General features: G+C 45.0%; 1 protein-coding gene across 4 annotated transcripts in view; it reads left to right on the forward strand.

Moving 5' to 3' along the window:
- LOC146829963 (GTPase IMAP family member 7-like) overlaps positions 1 to 19,860 on the forward strand; it is a 64,819-nt gene extending 44,959 nt beyond the window's left edge. For all 4 annotated transcript variants that reach the window (XM_085604218.1, XM_085604221.1, XM_085604219.1 and 1 more), the window contains one exon: positions 17,865 to 19,860. In XM_085604218.1, the coding sequence (XP_085460344.1) occupies positions 17,865 to 18,823 (959 nt within the window). In that variant the 3' untranslated portion in view covers positions 18,824 to 19,860. The remainder of the gene's footprint in view (positions 1 to 17,864) is intronic.
- The last annotated feature ends 3,994 nt before the right edge of the window (positions 19,861 to 23,854 follow it).

Raw genomic sequence — 23,854 nt, forward strand, 5'->3', positions numbered from 1 at the left:
AAAGTGGGGATTCAGCCGGTTAACATGCAGGACCAGCAAGGGGTTCCTGGGAGACCGCAAGTCCACCACGTAGGTAAAGCAACTCTTGCGCTCCACCACCTCAAAGGGGCCGTTCTACTTATGCTGGAGTGCACAGGGCTCCACTGGGGCCATGACCCAACCCTTCTGTCCAGGCTGAAACTCGATCAGAGTGGCATTCTGATCTTGCCAGCGTTTCATCTCTTTCTGGCTGGTTTTCAGGTTTGCCTCAGCAAGTTTCCTGAAACGCCGAGTCTGGTTCCTGAAGACCAGCATGTAACTAAACACATCCTGGGGAGGTTTCCCGGGAGATTGCTCCCAGCCTTCCTTGACCAGACTCAGAGGCCCTCTTACCAAGTGACCATAGAGCAGTTCAAAGGGACTGAGCTCTAAGGACTTCTAGGGCACCTCACGGTAAGCGAACAACAGGCATGGCAAGAGAACTTCCCACTTACGCCTCAAGGGCTCTTCTAGGCCCATAATCATGCCCTTAAGGGTCCGATTGAACCTCTCAACCAGCCCATTACCCTGGGGGTGGTAAGGAGTGGTGAACTTATACGTTACTCCACACTCCTCCCACAGAGACTTCATGTACTTGGAGATTAAGTTAGTCCCCCTATCGGACACAACCTCTCGGGAGAATCCCACGCAGGAGAAAATCCCCATCAGTGCCCGTCCCATCACGGGCCATCACTGTCCTGAGCGGGATGGCCTCAGGGTACCGGATGGCATGGTCCACCAAGACCAAGATGAACCTGTTGCCTGTTAGACTTGGGGGTCTCTATTTGGCACAGGTATGCACTTGTGACAAATAGGGACCCTCGCGTCTAGTCAGGGTAAAGGGGTGCACTCCTAAAATAACCCCTGCTCACCCCCTTGGTAGCTTGGCACGAGCAGACAGGCTTTTCTCAGAGGCAGTGTGTAAAGCATTTGTGAACACATACAGTAATCCAGTGACAACACTACAGATGGACACAACACAGGTTTTATATAAAAAATAAGTATTCTTTATATAGAGTTACCACAAGACCATTAAACGACAAACATACACAATACTGTTACTTTAGATGGTAGAATTGTGCTTAGTTCTCTTTAACACTTTAAGTAAATGTACCTTTTTAGATGCGACACGCAGGGCAACAAAAGTGTTGCAACGATGTTGATGCGTTGAAGATTTTGGTGCAAAGAAATAAAGACGTAAAGATATTCCCGATGCGGCACGCTTCTCCGATGTTGCGAGAAGACTCGATGCGTCAGCTGCAGCGGCGACACACTTTACGCGATGCGACGACAGCGGCCTTGGCAGCGACACTCTTCTCCGACGTTGCGAGACGCTTCCGCTCAATGCGATGCTGCAGCGGCGACAGCACTTTACGCAGTGCGACGACAACAGCTCCGACGGCGGCATGCTTCTCCATGGATGCGAGGCGCTTTTCTTGATGCGGTGCAAAGCGACAACTACGATGGCTGCGATGGCGACACGCTTCTTCCTCGATGCGAGACTCTTCTCTTCTTCTTCGGAGTTGGAAGACACTTCCTGGATGGTGCGAGACGTTTCCGCTCGATGTGACAGCTGCAGCGGCGACACACTTTACGCGATGCGCCGACAACAGCTCCGACGGCGGCACGCTTCTCCTTCTCGAGTCGCGCTTCCAGCTACTTGCGACACGCAGTCCCTCAGAAGGCCCAACAACAGCAGCAGGCACTTCCAAAGAACTCTAGGGAGCTGGGGGGTGAAGTCTGTTGTTCCTGAGACTTCAGCAGGAGGCAAGCTCTTTTCCAAGCCCTTGGAAATACTTCACAAGTTGAGCAAAAGTACACACAAAGTTCCTTTCTCCTCTCTTTGGCAATAGGCATCCCCTGCAGGCCAATCCCCCAGTTTCAGGGATAGTCTCTCCTCCGTTTCTTCTTGGTTCCTCTCCTCAGCAGAGTTTCTTCTTGTTTCCCAAAGTGATCTAAATTCTTGGAATCAGGGTTCCAATACTTATACCCCAAAATCCTTTGTCCTTTGAGGGAAGAGGGGCCTTTGCCTTGTTCAAACCGGTTCTGGTCAGTCCTGGAGCACTTTGTTTAACTGACTCCTTCTTTCCTTTCAGAGTGCAGGGCAGAGACTTCAGACACACCACAGGAGGTGGAGCTAGCATTGTGGAGGGAAGGCACAGCCCTATTCAGGTCCCAGGTGCAACTCCTCCTACCCATCTAGATGCAGATCTCTCTATTCACCACTGGGACACCTCACCCTGTCTCCTGGAATTCCCCAGCCCTGTCACTCAAACTCCAGACAGGGAATACACAGCCTAGCAGAGGCAGGTTTGAATGATTAGACAAGAAAATGCCTACTTTCTAAAAGTGGTATTTTCAAACACAGAATGTTAAAACCAACTTCACTAAAAGATGTATTTTATCATTCTGAGTTCAGGCATACTAAATTCAAATTTCTACCATGTTCCCTGAGTCAGTTAGGATTATAAGATGTAATAATCAAACTGCCCATTCTGGCCTATTGAGAACAGGAAGCCTTGCAATAGTGAAAAACGAAAATGGCTATAATTCACTATTAGAACATGCCACACACACCAGTGCATGTCCTACCTTATACTTACAATGCACCCTGCCCTTGGGCCAACCATAGGGGTGTCTGATATGAAGAAAAGGGAAGGTTTAGGGACTGGCAAGTGGGTGTTCTTGCCCAGTCAGCATGACCGTACCAGACTGCACGCAGGCTCTGCAATGGCAGGCCCTAAATGCACTTTTACAGGCTGCTTCTGTCTGTGGCACAACCAGTGCTGCAAGCCCACCAGCAGTATTTGGTTTACAAGCCCTGGGCACTCCTGGTGCACTGTACTAGGGTCTGACTGGTAAACCAAATCAACCACTCATGGAATCACAAATTCATACATCAATTTACAATAGGGAGCATATGCACTTTAGCACTGATCAGCAGTGGTAAAGTACCCAGAGTCATAAAACAGCCAACAACGGGTCAGAAAAAATATAAGAGGAATGCAAAAAGTTCAGGGATGACCCTGCAAATAGGGCCAAGTCCTACATTGCCCATGGCTGTCTTGGGATCCAGAGACCCCACGATATCAATGCCCACTCTCTTGAATGGGGTACTCACAACGGGGAAGGGCTGAAGTGGGTCCTTGATCTTCCCCCCACTCTTTCCACTTGCTTGGCAAGTCTCACTCGTCCTGCAGTGAGCATCTGAGCTCCTGTGCATCTGGGGCCAATAGAAGTGGGTGACCAGCCTCTCAAAGGTCTTGGTCTGCCCCAGATGTCTGGCCAATGGTACATTATGAGCCAACCCCAGTAGGAAGGTCCTGAAGTGCTGGGGAACCACCAGCACACGGGCTGACCCAGGCTCAGCGACCTTAGGCTCGCTGTAAAGGAGATCATTCTCCCAATAGATCCAATGTGACCCTGACTGGTCACCTGCTGCCTGGGCGGCGGCCTGTCGCCGCACCCCCTCAAGAGAAGGGCAGATTCTCTGCTGCTTGCAAAATTCCTCCCTGGAGGGCTCCCCTTCCCACTGCCAATGGGTCAGCTCCGGTAGGTCCCCCAGTTCGGCCACTTGTTCCCCTGTAGGTTCCAGGGCATCCCCCCCAACGTCTGCTCCCTCTGGGACTGTGGGAACGGCGGGGGCCATTTTCCCATGCCCCCTACCTCTTCTATTTAAGGCAGTGGCCTCGGCCATACTTTCAGGCTCCAGCCCCTCCTGAACACCTGTCTGCGCTGTCATTGACCAATTCAGGCAGACCCAACATTTCCAAATGAAACTTTGTCTCCAGCGTAGCCCACGGAGAGTTTTCTAGATCATTGCCCAACAGACAGTCTTGGCGGGCCTCACAGCCACTTGAAGAGTTCCTGAGAGCCCCACAATCGAAGGAAACCTGAGCCACCTCACACTGGCTCTCTGAGTTGTCTGCTCACACTATGGGGCAGAATGCATGGGGGACAATCTTCTCTTTGATCAAAAACATGGACTCCACAATAGTTGCAATATCCAATAGTGAAAAGTAAATTCTGTAAAAAAAAAAAAAAAAAAATTCCTAATTACACTACTGGTATAGTGGAGAAATATAAGAAAGAAAAGAGATGCTCAAATGCCAGACTGGAATGTTACCTTTAAAGTTTCAGGAAGACCAAAAACTTCAGGAATGGCTAATCACGATAAAGATGAAGCCGTAATTGAAATAAGGATAAACTTTCTAAAACAGGGGGAAAGGAAATCTGTTTAGAGGTTGAAAGGCATCTTTTTAGTTATACACGATGCTCAACATAACTGGACTGGAATGTTACCTTTAAAGTTTGAGGAAGACCAAAAACTTCAGAAATGGCTAATCACGATAAAGATGAAGCCGTAATTGAAATAAGGATAAACTTTCTAAAACAGGGCGAAAGGAAATCTGTTTAGAGGTTGAAAGGCATCTTTTTAGTTATACACGTTGCTCAACATAACAAGAATGTGGATAGTGAGTTGAGCAAACAGTAACGATAATTTATGAAAATGCGAAATAATTTTTTAAAGGCAGGCAGTGGTCCTAGGGACCACTGCGTGCCCATAAAAAATAGAACGAAAACATTTCTTTTTTTTTTTAAGGAAAACGAGCTGCATTTAAAAAAAAAAAAAAAATGCTTTATGAAAAAGCAGTCCCAGACATAGTGGTCTGCTGAGCCCAGCAGGCCACCATCCCTGGGAGGGCTGGCTTTCACAATGGGCTTGCAAATTATGAGAGGCTCATTAATATTAATGAGCCTCGCAATTTGCGACCCCATTGGGAATCGCAAAACAGTGTAAACACACTATTGCATATTTCATTTAGCACCTCGCAATTTGCAACTCGCAATGTGTCGCAAATTGCGAGGCGCTAAATGAAAGGTTCATGCATCTGGCCCCTGAATACCTGGGGCTGAGAGTAGCAAATGGTAGATTAGATGAAGACTTTCCTCCAAAATATACTTTTTATGGGACGCAGGCACGATCCATACTTGATTTTACTGCAGTTTTGCTTTCATTAATTCCACTTCTTTCACAGTTTTACAATTGAATACACAACCTTGAGCGACCGCTCATATCAACATCTTTATTTTAACATTCAGCAGTATAAACTTCAAACAACAACAATAATAGAGGGCAACATTCATACGACTGATCTGAAACGCCTGAAAGGGACAAACAAAACCTTTCAGGAAATACAAAACACTGTAAGAGAATTACTGGGAATGAGCGTTTGAACAAAATATAATCTTGGTCTGATTTCTTATCACCCTTGACATCCTTAACGGCAAAAACAAATAATCAGGCATCAAGACAGACAAATCATAAAGCAGTGCCAAGTAAAGTCCAAACAGCGAAACAAGAGCTAAAAAAAGCAATCAGGAAATTAAGAGCCCTACCGGTGCACAACACGGCATGGGAGACAGTACGGCAATTGATGAAAGATTACAAAAAATACTTTGGGAAGATAAAAGAAACAGCAAGGACACTTTCTGGACCAAATGACTGTTTAGAGCAAGGCAAACCAACTCGAGCTCCTTCTGGGACATGAAAAACAACTTAAACAGACCAGAGAATGTTATCGCTTCTAACATCCAAGAACACGTCTGGGTCGAATACTTATCAAAAAATTATAGGATTATACAATTTCTGTACAACTTCCACAAAAGTTCCAAGAGGACCCCAACCGGCAAGCTTGTGTGTTGTCAACAAGAACACTAAAATAGCACTACTGCAGACAGACACTACAGCCACAATAAACGAAAACAAAACAGATTCACCTCCCCATTTAGTAGACGAAATAACCAACATAATAGGAAAAGGGAGAAGAGACTGTGCTCCCGGGCCAAATGGGATCCCTAAAGCTCAAACACGACCCAGAGTTTTGGAGCAACCACCTGGCTACACTCTTTAAAGAGACAGAAGAATGAAATCAAATATCCTCCAGCTGGCAAGGCTCAATCATCTCAGCCATATTCAAAGGGGGGGAAAGATGCAATCCATCAGACTATAGGCTCATTGCGTTGCTAGACGTAGAGGCAAAGTATCATGCCTCCTTGATTCTAGCTGATCTGACTACCTGGACGGATTTAATTCCTATAAATCAGACTGGATTCAGAAAGGGGGTAGGAACAACAGCCAACATTTTCTCATTTTTTCCTTTTTGTCGAGAAATACAAGCAAAAAAAACAAAAACTCTATCTTTGTTTTATACACCTAAAAGCTGCCTTTGACAGTGTGGACCGGCAACTTTTCTGGAAGAAACTCAGACACTGGAATATACCAGAAAGAATACTGAAAGGAATGATGTTAATCTACTCTGAAACCTGGCTGAGAGTGAAATTTGGTGACGGCTCCAGAGTCTTGAGAAAGGTTCATACCAGTAAAGGCCTGAAACAGGGATGTGTTCTTGCTCCGCATCTCTTCAACCTGTTTATGTCCGACTTGTCCCAAAGGCTTAATGAGATCAATTCCCATCCACTGAAGATATATGCAGATGATGTGGTTCTTATAATTTTACCGAAAATTGGCCTCCATAAACTACTCACTGGAACACTGGATTATATTTCACTAAACAAATTAGAAATTAGCGCTTCTAAAACCAAAACAATGACCATCAGTAATCACCCTACCCCCCCCAATTGAACCTATGGGCAGACAGGAAAACCCTGGAGGAAGTAACATGCTATAAATACTTAGGGTACAGCATAGAACCACCAGGAACAAAAAAAGTACATGTCACAGCGAACCAGCGCACTAACTTTCGCGTTCACATCTTTGGCAAAAAAACTAGAGGGCCCTTCCTATAAACCTTTGCTCTCCGTAATAGCGGCAAAAATGCTACCAACAATATCATATGCTAGCATTGCGCTACACGGCAAAGAGGCAAATTTAATGAACAAGCTGGTAACATACAAAAAAGTCTTTCAGTTGCCACAATCTGCATCACCGGCACAAGTCCTGCTCGAATTTGGGTTGAGGAATGAAAATATAGGGAGAATGTACTCCACAATAAAGGTTTGGTACAGACTTAAACAAAATCCAGTGTCTTCTGCTCTCATGAAAGCATTGTGGTCCGAAGTCGAAAAAGATAAAAAAAATCAGCATTCAATGAATATTTACACAGAGGATTAGTAACCACATGCACGGAGGAGCTTTGGAATAAAAATTTGGCCTATACGATGTTTAAACTAGCCATAAATAAATCTGCTAAATTTCACTCTCTGCTATTAGATAAAAACATATTCGCCCATAGGTCACATGCTTGGACTCTAAAACCCTCGCTCCAGCAGCTTGCCCAAACATCACCTTCGCGCCACATCTAAAAGAACAACTGATGGCTCCCATCAATAGCGGACCAACCTAGCTGGAGATATATAGACCCCACAGCATGTCGCCTCTGTGGCAGTAAAAAAGAAGATCTCACCCACCTAATATGTACATGCCCGAAATTACAGCAAGCACGAGCAACTTTATTAAGAATTGCTTTTATTGACAGAGGGGTAGGACCTGTAGAGCGGCCATAATGAGAGGACTAGGCCCGACTGACCCTCAAATGAACTGTAAGCTACTTGAGCTTCTCAAATTTCACGATCGGGCTTTGACATTGGCAGCCTAGCTGCTATCAGACACTCAAAAAGTGAAAGTAAACTTTCCAAAGTAAACAAACTACTTCGACCACTCGGTCAAATTACGCTACGTATAAAATGTGAAATTTTAGCTTTTTAATCCATGATAACTTTGTCTTGTAATTTTACTTGATTTATTCTTTTTTCTCCATTAATTTTGCAATTTTTGTTATTGTTTTAATTAACTAAACAATACATTTTTTACTTACTTACTAACCTTCAGGAACCGGAACTACTGTGATTTACACCAGGGACAGGTCCCTTTGTTCGCGGTGCAAAGATGCACATGGTTTTAGAACCAGGTTCACAGGTTGTACTGCAGAGCATTCTAGGAGACATGGGGCCACATGCATCAACATTAAAACCAGTCGCAAACGGGCAGATTTGCAGAAACTGCCCAGTTTCGACCAGTATTTTTGCATTTGGGATGCATCAACCCAAATGCAAAAAACGCATTTTAAGGAATCGCAAAATTTGCCATTACTTAAATTGCAATTGCATTTAAGGAATCGCAAATTGCGATTCCATAAATGCAATGCATTAAACCAAAAAAAACTGCGATTTCTCAAATATGAATTGCAAAAAAACACCAACTAAAAATTCACAAAAGTGCATTATTCAAAGTTCTATGTTGCACACACACATGCCCTTGGGGCATGTGTGTGTGCAACATGTTTTTTAATTGCACTTTCAGGGGTGCATCAGGATGTCTTTTTGACATGTACGTATTTGATACTCGCAAATTGCGCATGCAATTCCCATTGATTCCTATGGGCCTTTCGGCCCATAGGAATGAATGGGAAGCCATTCCTTATTTGCGAATCGCAATTTGCGAGTCGCAAAAAAGGAATGAGTAGGAATCGCAACTTTTTTTTGCAATTCCTACATACATAGCATTTTGCGATTCCCAAATAGTGAATCGGTAAAATTTGCAATTTAAAAATCGCAAAATGCGGGCTTGATGCATGTGCCCCAAAGTCCATTCAAAAGTAGGAAAAATACAGTCACTACACCAATCCGAAGGACCAGGAACAATAATCCAATTGAAATCCTGAGATGTTGCCTGGGAGAAACCAGGTATGTCTATTTCAGCCAAAGATAAAAGTCACACCTTTGTTGCTTAAATGGAAGAGGCAGCAGCAGTTGATCAGGTTCACTTGAATCCGATGAAAAGTTATCATAATGCACGAAGTATCCAGACACCATCCGGTCTATTTTTGGCACCTCAGCAGGTTTTGTTGAACTGGAAGATGGCTCATTCTAAGGCATATTTACATACATATTGTTAACTGTTCGAATTGAAATCTGTGTTTCAGTATTTATTTGTTGGGCATTTATAGACATTTCAACGGGCAAAAGTATAACTTCACCGTTCTTTGCAGCTTCACTTTGGAGAATGGAGTCTTCTGTAGTTATTAGAGCATCCATCTGAACTTCCTGACTGGTAGCAAGAGGAGGGCGATGGCTACCCAGGAGCCCACGTGGCCCACTGTTGAGTATCGGCCACTTGGTGTGGTTTGATCAGATCAATCAAGACAAACCTTTTTTCTCTGTGACCGGCAAGAGGCATAAGAAGTACAGTTCTGGTACCTTCGACAGCCAGGACAGGTACAGGGCCTCTGTAAGATGGCCCAAATACTTTTTTGTCCACAATTTTTTCTCCCACTGGGTCCCCAATCTTGGGGACCCAGTCTGGTCTTGCCGGTACTACTTTCACTTCCCCAGTGGTGGTGCATTTTACTTGGACATTGCACTGTAAAGTCCGAAATTGATTGAGTTCCTGTAAAACAGCCAAATGATGATCAATGTCAAATGGGGTTTCAGCACTCACTGTGCCGACACTATAGAGGTCTGATACCCACAACCTCACCCCAAATAGGAGTTCATAAGGTGTACAACCGCCTGGGGATTTTCTTGGCATGTTGTCGAGTGCCCTCTGGACCCCATATACGTGATTGACCCAACCACCACACACGCTTAATACCCTTGCTGTTAAAGATTGCTTTAAGTCTCAGTTTTTCCTCTCAACTACTGAATTTCCCTGATGATATGTGGTGGAGTGCAGCAATGCCACACCCAAACTTCCCACGTCCTCTTTGTAAGCCTGAGAGCTAAACACTGGTCCCTGGTCGGAATGTAATGTGCCTATTGCGTATGTACTGATAAAGACTCGCAAATCCTTTATAACAGTTCGGGCGTCAGCTGAGCACTTGGGCCAAACCCACAGGAATCTGGAGCATGAATCTAATGCCACCAAGATTTACTTGTAAGCCCTGTCTGATTGTTAGGGACCACAGTGATGCAAATATACACATGCTAGAGGTTTGTCTGAGATCAATAAAGATGTTTGTGATGGACGTGTTATGGTGGAGCCTTTCATCTGCAGGCAGATGTTGCATTTGAGGCCACATAGGGAAAGTATTCCACTGGTGTTTTGCCTTCAATATAAGTTTGAAACAATTTAGTATGTGCATCTGCAGCCAAGAATTTAACCTGAGAGTAGAATACCTCTGTTCCTAATGCCTCATGTGCCTCATCCATGAAGGCAAAGTAAACACCAGTTGCCTTGAGGCCGCATTGCACTAGTTTCATAGTGACTGCATGTCTGCAATGTTCTGTGATATTTAGGGGAGCTTCCTCCTCTGCCTCTTCTTCATTCACAACACGTTCTCCATTGACAGACATTATTAGAGGTAGGATTAGAGAAAGAGGGGTTTTGCACCATGTGGGAAATGGTAATCCTACAAGCTTGACTAAACTACAGCCAATACATAGGGGATACCTACTCAGCTGAGGCAGATTTCCTTTCCTACTACAGACATCTTTGGATTTAAAAGTGAGTAGGGTCTCTGAGAAAGCACGACTGAGCTACTCAGATTTGACCGTTAAATAAGAACCAAAACCCAATGGCATGTCGTGTAGTTCCTACAAATCCGTAGGATCTGCGTGTTTGTGGGCACCCCCATTGGATATATTGGCCGAGAGAGCAGCTGGCTCACAGTGCCAACGTAAGCCCCCAACTGTACGAGGGAGCAAATCGTTTTCTGGCAACCAATGAACATGACAACCCTGGCCCCTCAGTGATTGTGGAAACAGTACAGTACCTTTCGCTGAGTCACTCGTGCTTACTTATTCTCAGAGAGGTCTACAAGGAATACACAGTGGGACGTTTTCAAAATATTTATTGAACCAACATTATTTTTGTATAAAATATATGTGCTGCAATAGGACAGAAGCAAATGAAAGCGATTATAAGCACCAAAAGAGTGAATGATAGATATATTTCTACCATGGTGCTGAAGCCGTGAATATATGCAGTTATATATGCAAGGTAGTAATCTAGCGTACTCCTACTATTTGAACCCTACTCTGAGTGTACCTAGTGTGTGTGTGTAGGTGTAGAACCAAGAATCCACCCAAGGCACAATCCAACACCATAACCTGATGGGAGAGAATGAAGGACCCCGTTCTAGTCACGAGTTGGACACCCCTCACGGAATGTCAGGCCGCTGCGTAGTGACTACTCAGCATTCAGAAAGCCTCAGGTGTCAGCAGGAGTGCTTCCTCGGCTAATCTATCAAGCTGCGGATCTTTTATAATAGAAAGCAGCCTTGGAATGTGTATACAGATTAGTGATGTTATGGATATGTTGATAGCATTGTCGCCCCGTGGATGAAGATAGAGATGACATTTGTACATTGTGTGGAAATACACCTTGTACATGATGTATGGGGCATTGTGATAATGTTGTGCGAAGTTACATGTATAAACAAGTTTAGTTTCAGAGAAACTAATCCAACATTGTCGTGCATGCAATATGTGCAAAAGGTCACAGCTAAATGGTAATGTAAGCAAAATAGTACAATGTAAGAAAATCAACTGCTTCACTAACCAGGGAACATAACATTCGGTGGACACGTCATCGATGACAACATCTATGGTTACCACTACTACCTCAACGTCAATGTTTACAACATCTTTGTCAGCCATGATCATCTTGTTGTCACCACTGTCATCGACGGTGATCATAACTGTGGAAATGCTCTCCAATAAATGCACTGATGAAGATTCTAATAATGACGACCCTGTCGACGACATCACTGCCAATGGTGGTCCTGTCCACTACATCGAAGACGAGAGAAACTGTGGACAAGGGATCCATTGACAAAAGAAGAGTTATCGACACGAGAAGACCTGTCGATGAAAATACTACCATCGATGAGGGAATTGTTGATGACTGAATCATCGATGAGTGAACTGCCATCGATGGCGTCATCACTGAGTTCCACTTCGTTGATGAAGACATCATCCCTACCATTGTCCCTAATCACTGTAAAAAGTGAATCACCAACAGAGGCAATTCTTCGAGCTCACACTTCGCCGAGTAAGGTTCTGACCTTACCACCAGCCCATCACTCAGATGATGATGACTCAGAAGAGGAAGGCCGCTTTGGAGTCGCTCAGAGTCCATCCGAGCTTCTCATGAAATTTGAGGAAGAGGATGAAGAGCAGTACTATGAATACAGTGCCATACTGCTGGGGACCAGTTTGACCAATACCTAGAAGAATACTCCACTTATGGTCAACAGGAGCAAAAAGAAACTTCAGTTCAAATGCCAATGTCGCTAGTGAGCAATTTACAAAACATGCTCCAAGTCTATTGTCGCATGTTCCTAAAATCTGAGAACACAGCTCCTCCACCACAAATAAAAGAAACAACACTATCCCCTCAGGCCCACTCAATGGTTGCACGTCCATTTCGACTTTTTACTGCACCTGCAACCCCACTACCAATACTGGCTGCTAAATTAGCAGATCCTCCAGCTGATGATGCATCTTCCACTGATGATGACAGGGAGGAAGCGGAAATTAGAGACACTGCCTCAGTTCCCAATGAATTGGATGACTACCTCATCCCAACACCATTCCCTCCAGTGCTACCATCAGTGGATTCCACACCAGAGGACATCAGTAGATTCCATAATCTTATGGAAATAGCAGCCAAACCATTCTAACTTCTGATAACTATTAACAATTGGATTGTTTCCCTGATGATTTTAAAGAGCCTATGATTTTTGGCTATTTCTATTGTCAATTTTATTTGGTAGGCCATGAAAAATCTGGCAACGGTTTCATCAGTCCTCACTAGGCTGGATAACAAATATAAAGGTCCTGATGATGCCCTTGCATGTTTAATTGGCCAACCTAAACTAAACTCAATTAGATCACAAGCGCCCAGCGTTACTCTAAAAATCCATCCACTCCCATTTACACTTCACCGGATGGGATGGCCGTAGGCTGCACAACATCAGGAAGCAGTTCTCTTCCATGGCAGCCAAGACCATTGGAGCAGCAAACTCCCAGGCAATACCACCACATATATTGACCTTTTACCAGCGGAAGCAAAACTTGAAGCTACAAAAATTTAGTAATCAGGGGAAAGGCTATCAGCAGAAATTATATACTGCGCACCAATGTCATTGACGGGATTCAGACAACTGGCAGGTGCGAGGATGGCTGAAAGCCATGTCTTTCCGTCGAGACATTTAATAAAGCCAAATACTAGACACGCCTTTCGAATCACTGTTCAGAAAACATGTGGATGATGAGCTTCAGTCCATTAAAACTGACACCAATAAGGCAAAGCCCCAGGAAACCCAGCAATTCAGGAAACAGCCCTATCAGGGATCCAGGGGCAATGGTTCCTACTCCTTTAGAGGAGGATACCAACCCTACCGGCAGCAATACCACCAACTGCCTTCAGGGGTGTACAAATATACAATGAGTGGAAAAATATCTTCCTGAGGCCAAGACACTACCAGAAAGCGGTGACCTCTACATGGTGCTGGCTGCCCCCACATATCACCACCACAACTTGAAGGTCGAATTTTAAATCACCTTCACCAATGGTCACACACAACATCCGACAGGTGGGTGCGCCATTTCATGACACAGATACACACCCTAGAGTTAATCAAACTAACAAGACACACAAACTTAAATGGAAATGTTTCTGTCTCTTGTGTATCAAATCCAAAGAACACCCTTTCACATTTCCTCCGGAGCAACTTCTCCCACATCCAGGATCCCATCCCCTGGCCCCGGCGAACAGAAGAGGAGGAGGGAGTGCCACCACACTCCTCCTGGCGGCCACTGGCCCTCCCTCCCTGCACGTGTCTGCCCGCAGAAGCGGGCAGACCAGAAGAGAGGGGGCCGGCTCCTGTGGCAGCATGCTGGCCACATGAGGAGCCAGGGAGGTATGCTCCTCACACTGCCCTCCAACACCAGAAATGCATGCAGCATGCTGGCCACATGAGGAGCCAGGGAGGTATGCTCCTCCCACTGCTCTCCAACACCAGAAATGCATGCAGCATGCTGGCCACATGAGGAGCCAGGGAGGTATGCTCCTCCCACTGCTCTCCAACACCAGAAATGCATGCAGCATGCTGGCCACATGAGGAGCCAGGGAGGTATGCTCCTCCCACTGCTCTCCAACACCAGAAATGCATGCAGCATGCTGGCCACATGAGGAGCCAGGGAGGTATGCTCCTCCCACTGCTCTCCAACACTAGAAATGCATGCAGCATGCTGGCCACATGAGGAGCCAGGGAGGTATGCTCCTCCCACTGCTCTCCAACACCAGAAATGCATGCAGCATGCTGGCCACATGAGGAGCCAGGGAGGTATGCTCCTCCCACTGCTCTCCAACACCAGAAATGCATTCAGCATGCTGGCCACATGAGGAGCCAGGGAGGTATGCTCCTCCCACTGCTCTCCAACACCAGAAATGCATGCAGCATGCTGGCCACATGAGGAGCCAGGGAGGTATGCTCCTCCCACTGCTCTCCAACACCAGAAATGCATGCAGCATGCTGGCCACATGAGGAGCCAGGGAGGTATGCTCCTCCCACTGCTCTCCAACACCAGAAATGCATGCAGCATGCTGGCCACATGAGGAGCCAGGGAGGTATGCTCCTCCCACTGCTCTCCAACACCAGAAATGCATTCAGCATGCTGGCCACATGAGGAGCCAGGGAGGTATGCTCCTCACACTGCCCTCCAACACCAGAAATGCATTCAGCATGCTGGCCACATGAGGAGCCAGGGAGGTATGCTCCTCCCACTGCTCTCCAACACTAGAAATGCATGCAGCATGCTGGCCACATGAGGAGCCAGGGAGGTATGCTCCTCCCACTGCTCTCCAACACCAGAAATGCATGCAGCATGCTGGCCACATGAGGAGCCAGGGAGGTATGCTCCTCCCACTGCTCTCCAACACCAGAAATGCATTCAGCATGCTGGCCACATGAGGAGCCAGGGAGGTATGCTCCTCCCACTGCTCTCCAACACCAGAAATGCATGCAGCATGCTGGCCACATGAGGAGCCAGGGAGGTATGCTCCTCCCACTGCTCTCCAACACCAGAAATGCATGCAGCATGCTGGCCACATGAGGAGCCAGGGAGGTATGCTCCTCCCACTGCTCTCCAACACCAGAAATGCATGCAGCATGCTGGCCACATGAGGAGCCAGGGAGGTATGCTCCTCCCACTGCTCTCCAACACCAGAAATGCATTCAGCATGCTGGCCACATGAGGAGCCAGGGAGGTATGCTCCTCACACTGCCCTCCAACACCAGAAATGCATTCAGCATGCTGGCCACATGAGGAGCCAGGGAGGTATGCTCCTCCCACTGCTCTCCAACACCAGAAATGCATTCAGCATGCTGGCCACATGAGGAGCCAGGGAGGTATGCTCCTCCCACTGCTCTCCAACACCAGAAATGCATTCAGCATGCTGGCCACATGAGGAGCCAGGGAGGTATGCTCCTCCCACTGCTCTCCAACACTAGAAATGCATGCAGCATGCTGGCCACATGAGGAGCCAGGGAGGTATGCTCCTCCCACTGCTCTCCAACACCAGAAATGCATGCAGCATGCTGGCCACATGAGGAGCCAGGGAGGTATGCTCCTCCCACTGCTCTCCAACACCAGAAATGCATGCAGCATGCTGGCCACATGAGGAGCCAGGGAGGTATGCTCCTCCCACTGCTCTCCAACACTAGAAATGCATGCAGCATGCTGGCCACATGAGGAGCCAGGGAGGTATGCTCCTCCCACTGCTCTCCAACACCAGAAATGCATTCAGCATGCTGGCCACATGAGGAGCCAGGGAGGTATGCTCCTCCCACTGCTCTCCAACACTAGAAATGCATGCAGCATGCTGGCCACATGAGGAGCCAGTGAGTTATGCTCCTCCCACTGCTCTCCAACACCACAAATGCATGCAGCATGCCTGGGTAGGACCGGTCAACCTGAGAGAAGGTAGAGCATACCACTCACTGCCAGGGATTCCAGCATGGCTCTCCCAGAGCAGTGGTGGAGCCGCGTTTGAAGCACACAAAGGAGCGCCCCATAATGCACCCAAGGCCTGGCCGCATGTGTGAATGAAAATGGCAAATTTTTGGCCAGGAATATGGGTACCCCACCATCGTCAAGCAAATATTCGGGGGGCTGCAGGAGCAGCGCAGACCCTACAAACAATTGAAAGTCCCCACACTAAATCTCTGGGGACTTTAAGGAAATAGCCCCTCAAGGGTTTTTGTTTTTTTAGATGTTTTCAAGCTCTCTCCAGACCGGAACTTTTGTTTTATAGTGGAAAGGCTGTACTTTCTGTTGATGAAGAGAGTGGCTCTGCCCCGTTGGCGTGAAGATGGTTAAAATGAGTTTTTATATACGCTAGGCGTGGAAAGTGATAATTGCACAGGTGTGCATTTACAAAAGTAAATCATATGTATTATGTTATCCTAGCTGTTATCTCCAAGTGAATACTGTAAGCATCCTTTATGTGTGTAGGAGTTATTGTTGCATAGTGTCTGGGTATAAATGTGATGCCTTTTAGGGGCTGTCATTGAATTGTGTGTTTCATGCTATCAGTTATGATAAATGCCCCCCACTCCCAGTCATGTTTAGACATGTACTCTTGGAAATGCTTTAATTGAATTATGAGACTGATAGCCACTTGAGAGTCACAGTTGTATGTTTTACTGCCAGCATTAGGTGCTCTCAGTCAGGGTTATATGTAGTTATTGCATTTATTCATGTACAGAAATGCTGGTTGGAATAATGTGGTGGGCAGCCACTCTCTTGGTGCCAGTGGTAAGAGATCTCACTCAAAGATATATTCAACCCTTGGCATTTAGGGACAAGACAATGTTTACACATGTGCGTTGCGGTACTAGACCCCCACTCCTTAGCTCCTTAGCAGTACCATCCGCTTTGTGTATATTTGAAAATTGCTGCATAGTATTGAGTACTGAGTGTGTGTAATAAATGTACTTTTTTCTGTTTAAGAAAAAATGCACAGACTGGACAATCCTTTATTGAGTGTCATTATTGGGTATCTGTGAATGGAGATTATTAGCCAACACCACCTCCCTAGAGTAGACCTTGGACTGCTCAGCAATGCTAACCTGTGAGAGTCAAGCACTACAATGGGGTGTTTGGTTCCCCGTGGAGGACAAACGTAGACCCATTACTTGTGCAGGCCACACAACTAATGACTCGTTTTGCAACAGTAAGTAACTAATTTTCTTACCACCTGTGGCCTTGTACACAGCTGTGCAAAAAAAGCTTCAAATTCATATGGTAGTTTAAACCGTCTTAGTCTCTGGAAATTCTTATTTAAAATTTGTATTAAGGCATGCTGACCTCATGGGGCAGAATGTTTTCATAGCCTTAAAGGTCCACTCCCTTCTTAAGAGCCCGTGCATTGTGTTCAGGCCTTTAATATTGGAGGTGAGTTTTAATGGTTGCAATAGCCTGTTAAGGCAATCACCCACCCAATCACCACTTTTGTCGTCGCAGGATCGAGGTCACTGAAGGAGGGTTTTGCCTCATTTCCTAAAATACACTCTCAATGCCTTGAAAAAGCATTGCCCTTGATATAGGTATATTGGCCTTTTTCTTACTAATCAGATACTAATAAAATACTACCTAATCACTGTAGAGTTTGTTAGATCCTCTTCTACTTAATACATGTGTGCTGTTTAAGGCTTTGGCCAAACTGGGATACTGAAATACCAGTAATGCACCCACACCCTCCTGTTGCTGCTTTTATAGGTAAGCCATACTGGTTGATTGTTTTATATGCTGCTCTGAACATAAAAATCCAACTGGGTTATCACATCTGATTTAAAACTGTATTTTTCTGTTTCAAGGTGATACCTTCAGGATGATCCTCGTTGGGAAAACAGGATGTGGGAAGAGCGCCACCGGAAACGCTATCCTGGGGCAGAAAAAATTTGAGTCCAGAGCTTCATCAAGCTCAGTGACCAAAGTGTGCCAGAAAGAGACTTGCGTATCTAATGGCAGGCGCCTGGAGGTCGTGGACACGCCTGGGTTTTTCGACACCAGCATCAGTAACGTGGAGATAATTAAAAAGATTGCTGGGTGCGCCATCCTCAGCTCCCCAGGACCTCACGCCATCATACTGGTGCTCCAGGTGGGGCGGTTCACGTCAGAAGAGGCCGACGCTGCCCGGATTATCCAAGACCTGTTCGGAAGAGACGCCAAAAAGTTCACGATCGTTGTCTTCACCCGGAAAGATGACCTGGAGGGTCAAACGATACAGGAAGTTATTGCGGATGTAGACGGTAAACTTAAGGAACTGATGAAGGAATGTGGAAACCGGTACATCACTTTCAACAACAAAGCAACTGAAGAGGAAAATAAGAAACAAAGGAGGGACCTTATCAGCATGATAGAGAAGATGGTAGCAGCGAACGGACACACCTACTACACAGAAGAAATGTATGTAGAGGCTGAGAAGGCCTTCAAGAGAATAGAGGCACAGGTTATTGACGACATCAAGAAAGAGAGGGCGAGAAAGGTAGCGGCACGACAAGCAGAATCCATCAAATGGGGGAAGAATGCAAACAACAGGCAGATAACGCAAGAGGAGCTGGAATGGAACCAAGAAGAAGACTCACTTGAAGACGAACTAAAAGCTGTCCCGGAGAGAGTGGAGGAAACCATATTAAAACGCATCAATGAAGAGGGGGAGACCTTTCTACAAAATGTTCTCGCAGTAGGTGCAGCCCTTCTTGAGGGAGTGATTAACGCAGGTGCACAGGCAGTCTACAAAGTTGCTTCAGCATTGCTACGGGACATGTTCTAAGCCCACTGAGGGCCCAATTCACAAAGGTAAACTGAGACGAAAGTTACATGAAAGTCTCAAGCTACAACTTTTTTGGTCTTAAGTCTAACTGAGACCTAAACTTAATTTAAACTGAGATGAAAGTCTAACTTTATGACTTTTGGTATTCACACAGGGAATTTTCGAGTAGTAAAGTTAGATTTTTGTCTCAGTTTAACTTAAGTTTTGGTCTAACTGAGACCAAAACTTAAATTAAACTCAGATAAAAGTTTAACTTTACTACTCTTAGAGGTCCTTTGTGAATACCGAATGTCGTAAAGTAGACTTTTGTCTCAGTTTACCTTTGTGAATCGGGCCCTGAGATTCTGACTGGTGTCACTTTTAATTCTGTACATGTGATAAATCAATCATTTGGTACTGCATGACTGGGATATGTGAAGCCGGTAAATACCCTTTCTCAGGGAAGGTATTTGCCTAGGGTGACCATCCGTCCGTAATTTACACAGACTGTCCGTATGTCAGCCCTTTTGACCACTGTCTGTGACTCTTGTTTAAACTCACAGCATTTGTCTGTAACTTTAGCATTTCTGGTAAAAAAGAAAGGTTGAATCCAAAACTGACATTTTTGCAGCTTAAGAGGGAAGGAAGTCTCCTGTGAGGCCAAGGGAGGGAAAGGTTGCTAAATTGCCTTCTTGCCAGGGTGCCTGAAAGAAATGTAAATGTGCACAATTCATAAATTTACATATGTAAAGGCTGCTGAGAAGCCAGTATTGCTGTCAATTAATCGAGGTACTTGACGCTTCATAATAACGAGGTATTCCTTCTGAGAGGTGTTCTAAGGATGTTGCCAGCTGAGCTGTGGAGTTCCTGCTGGTAATGGGCAGTTACAAAAACAAGCTTTTGCAATGCAATCGGTCTCCTCTTTGGGACCTTGTAATTTTTTAGCAATGCAGCATATTATGGTGGGTGCTGTAATAGCTACTGCTGTTTAATAGACCTGTTTGAAACAATGAAGTTAGTAGAGTACTGCAAATGTACCAATAAAAGATTGCATCGTGTATCCTTCGACTTTCACAAATAACTAAGAATTATAATTGTACAAAAACAACTTTGACAACACTACACTTGCATACATAGTATGAACTTTCTTTTTAACACACCTTTATGCTGTCTTTTGTCTCCACCGTAAATCATCCTGAAATCCCTGTGTTAGGAAGCTGCTTCTCGGTTGTCAAAAAGCTGTTGGGGTTTTCTCAGATGAATCCAGATGTCTGCAGCTGTTAGACAAAAACATTGGGCCCGATTCACAAAACTAACTTAAGACAAAATCCTAAACTTACTACCATTTTGGTATTCACAGAAGGCACTTACACATTTTGGTATTCACAGAAGGCACTTACTCATTTCGATATTGACAGTAGTTAGGAGTCCTAACTTTGGGACTCCTAAATGCCTTCTGTGAATACCGAAAGTCTTAAAATTAGGATTTTTCTCAGTTTAGGAGTAGTAAAGTTACTACTCCTGAACTGAGAAAACTCCTAACTTTCCGACTTTAGGTGTTCACTGAAGGCATTTAGGAGTCCTAAAGTTAGGACTCCTAACTTTACTACTCCTAAACTGAGAAAAATCCTAATTTTAACACTTTCGGTACTTATGATGTATAAAAGTAACCAAAATGACTGCCTTGGAACAGTCAGACTGGTGGCAGCCCTGGCGAACTGGGAGGCCGTGAAAGCACAGCAGGAGAGAGGCCGGGGAGGGGGTGGAACAAACAGAGTGGGAGTGTAACGGGAGCAGATGCACATACACGCTGAAACATAAGAAAACAAGGATGTTTGAGAGGGAGCGAAGAGCAGCTGTTCAGAATACAAATAAGTTGCAAGGAGTGAGACGTTTGTTTTCTTTGAAAAAATGGAGACAGACACCAACACAATGCAGAAGCATTAGTTCCCCTATGGGATGTTATGGTTTCTTTGGGGCATATCAACAAGGGCTTTATCTCTGCTTTTTTGGCTTTAAAAGCCAAAAAAGCAGAGATAAAACTAGCACCCTATCAACAACAGGGTGCTAACATGCAAATTTGCATGTTACTCTACGCTTCCCCTTCCATCTCTAATGAGATGCAAAGGGGGCGTTACAGAGTAAAATAATAGGAGAAATGTCGCTAACCCTGTTAGAGACAAAAAAAGCAGCTAAGCTGCTTTTTTACGTCTGGTATTTTTCTGACTTAGCCATGATATCCTATGGAAGGAGGTAAATAATATCTTCTTTACCGGACTGAATTTCATACGGAATCTTAAAATAAAGTAAAATAGCTCAAAATAACAAGAGGCAGAATCCGTGGTATAAGAGGTTTTCTAAATGGGCTTTATTCCATTCAAAATGGCCGACTCGAGTCGCGGCCTTCAGGTTCCGTCACCACGAGGGTTCAGGAAGTGAAGTACAATACTTTATTGACAGACATGCATTTTTATAATAAGTATATTACAATGAAATGAATGTAGAAGGCGTAACATTTGATAAGAAGAGTGACATGACAGGTATGTAATCGAAACTAGGCGTAATAAGGAATAAGAGAAACATGATTGGTCAGGATTATCAGACATAGGTGGATCTATAAGATAATACTTGGCATAGATGCGCGCGCAGCAGCATGACGTGTGATAGACGTGCAATTAGGGGTGAAGGGGACTTGACATTTAGCTCTACATGTGGAGACGAGAAGTCTGGGGGGTCAACCTAATCCCAAATCATATCTAATATCCTATGTTTAAAGAACTGTGTTATCCACAAGGGAAGGACTCTCGGACAGAATCTAGTCTATACTGACTGTGTGCGTGTACAAGCGTCTAAGTGTCTATATGAGATGCAAGGGGCAGAAACTTTCCATGGTAACAGGGCTATGAATTACTTGCATGAAGACAGAGAAGCCGGGCCTTTTGCTTGGTAACTGGAAGAATGTTTACTTAAACTACTAGGCAGGAATGCATCGGCTGAGGGGGAAGCAGATAATTCGAAGGTGAAATACAGCTCTTGGCAGAGAATAGGCTGATGTCAGGCTTCGTGAGCCGCGCAGAGAATGAGACAAAGTTCATGGTCACAGATGCAAGCTCAAGCTGAAGCTGTCAGAGGCAGAGAGCAGGGAAAGGCTTTGAGGACAGAATCGGGCCTACTTGCCTGAACTGTAAAAATGGAGTAACTTAGCCATATAAAGTCGGTGGTCTTTTATACTTAGGAATCGAATATCCAGCCCATTGATGGCGGATCTGACAGAGAACATGTCGACGGTAGACACACATATATTTGCGTCTTAGAAACTGGAACTGGAGGGAACATACATGTACTTGTAACATGCATATAGAACCGTTGGGGTCCAAGATAGGGGACATAACTGATCAGAAAAATCCACATTTCCACATTCCCTCCTTGTCCCCTTCTTGCCCTTCAAGAGACATCAATCTTCATCATTCCATTGATTTGCTCATGGAGCATCATTTCTTCTTCCTTCTTCTTCCGTGATCTTGAATGAAATCTTGGTGGTGGAATACACGATGTGGCACACAGACCACAGATCGCTGGTCCACATTGTAGACATAGACAGCAACTGAATAGTATGAGAAGGCCAATACCTAGGAAGGATAGAACTCTCCATCCCCAGGCTGATATCACACTCCAAAACCACCCGGACCACGTCCAAGTGCCTGGATTCTCGTGTATCTGGCTTACAATCTTATGAAGGCGTGTTATAGCTTTATATACAGATGGCGAATTTTCTGGTATGAATATGCAGCAGCTGGATCCGATGACCCTGCAAGCTCCGCCCCTATCGGCCAGGATGACGTCAAGGACAAGACGATTCTGGAGAACTACAATTCTCATCGCTGATTGTTCCTCTGTCAGATTGCCTAGGGCGGCTATAGTCTCGTTTACTACAGCTTCAAGAGTCTTGGTGAGTCTGCGTATCAGCTTACTATTTGATATAGTACCTATATAGGGAAAGATACCTTTATTGAAATCTACATATTTGTCCCATGCTGTCTCAGTATAATCGACAACTGGGAGATCTCTTCGCTCTCTATTGTGTACTAAATGAACATTTCGATAATAATCAGGGGGAGCTAGGAAAACAGGTGGCAAAAGGAATGCTATGTAACAGGTACCATCCCAATCTAGAGGCAGACGCATATATGCCGTCTGACCACATATAAAGTAAGAATGGCGAGAAGCTCTAAATGAAGATTTACCTTGATCACTATATTCTACTGTAGTAACGCATTGGCTATGGCCCATGTGTATGGAACCAACTTTTCTCACACATAATTCACCCTTAGCTGGAAATACTGACATAGTGGGCAGAATTAGTTCAACTTCGGATTTGACATTCAAAATCATAAGATTAGGCGTAAAATTACCTAATTTATACACTTCATTTTCTAAATCAGTTCCTGTTCTACTGGGGTGACCCTCCTTATTAGGGTGACAGACTTTTAATAAAACTAGATTCAGATTTCCCCATATCCAATGTTGTTGATAAACTGCTGTGTCTGGGTCTATGGTATTTAATAAACTAAACCATGCTCCACAGGAGCCATTGTGTGTAAACGGATGTGGAAAGAAAGGCAGAACTCCTTTGTTATTCTGATAGGGAGGAAGTCGGCCACACACCCAACAATTGGTGGCATTACTAGTCTGATGGGAATGATGTAACATACTAATGAATGTGTTATTGCGCAGCGCAAGTCTATAGGACAACTCATGTGGCGGTAGGTCTCTAAAAGAATGTTCTCCAGTTATATTGAAAGCACGTTTAGAAACAGGATAATACATATGCAACAATATACTTGCAGTAACTATTAAAAAACTCAAGACAAACAAAATTAATAAAGTCACAATACAGTGGCTACGCAGTGATTTACAATAAGCATGTCGTTTCATTATGATTCTGGACTCTACATGATTCAGACCTAAGGGATACATGTCGGGACAGATTCAACCGCTTCACCTTGGAGAGGACTTAAACAATCAAATCGTCCGACAGTTTAGATCTGGACC

This window comes from Triturus cristatus, chromosome 5_1 (genome assembly GCF_964204655.1).
Source record: "Triturus cristatus chromosome 5_1, aTriCri1.1, whole genome shotgun sequence".
NCBI lineage: Eukaryota > Metazoa > Chordata > Amphibia > Caudata > Salamandridae > Triturus > Triturus cristatus.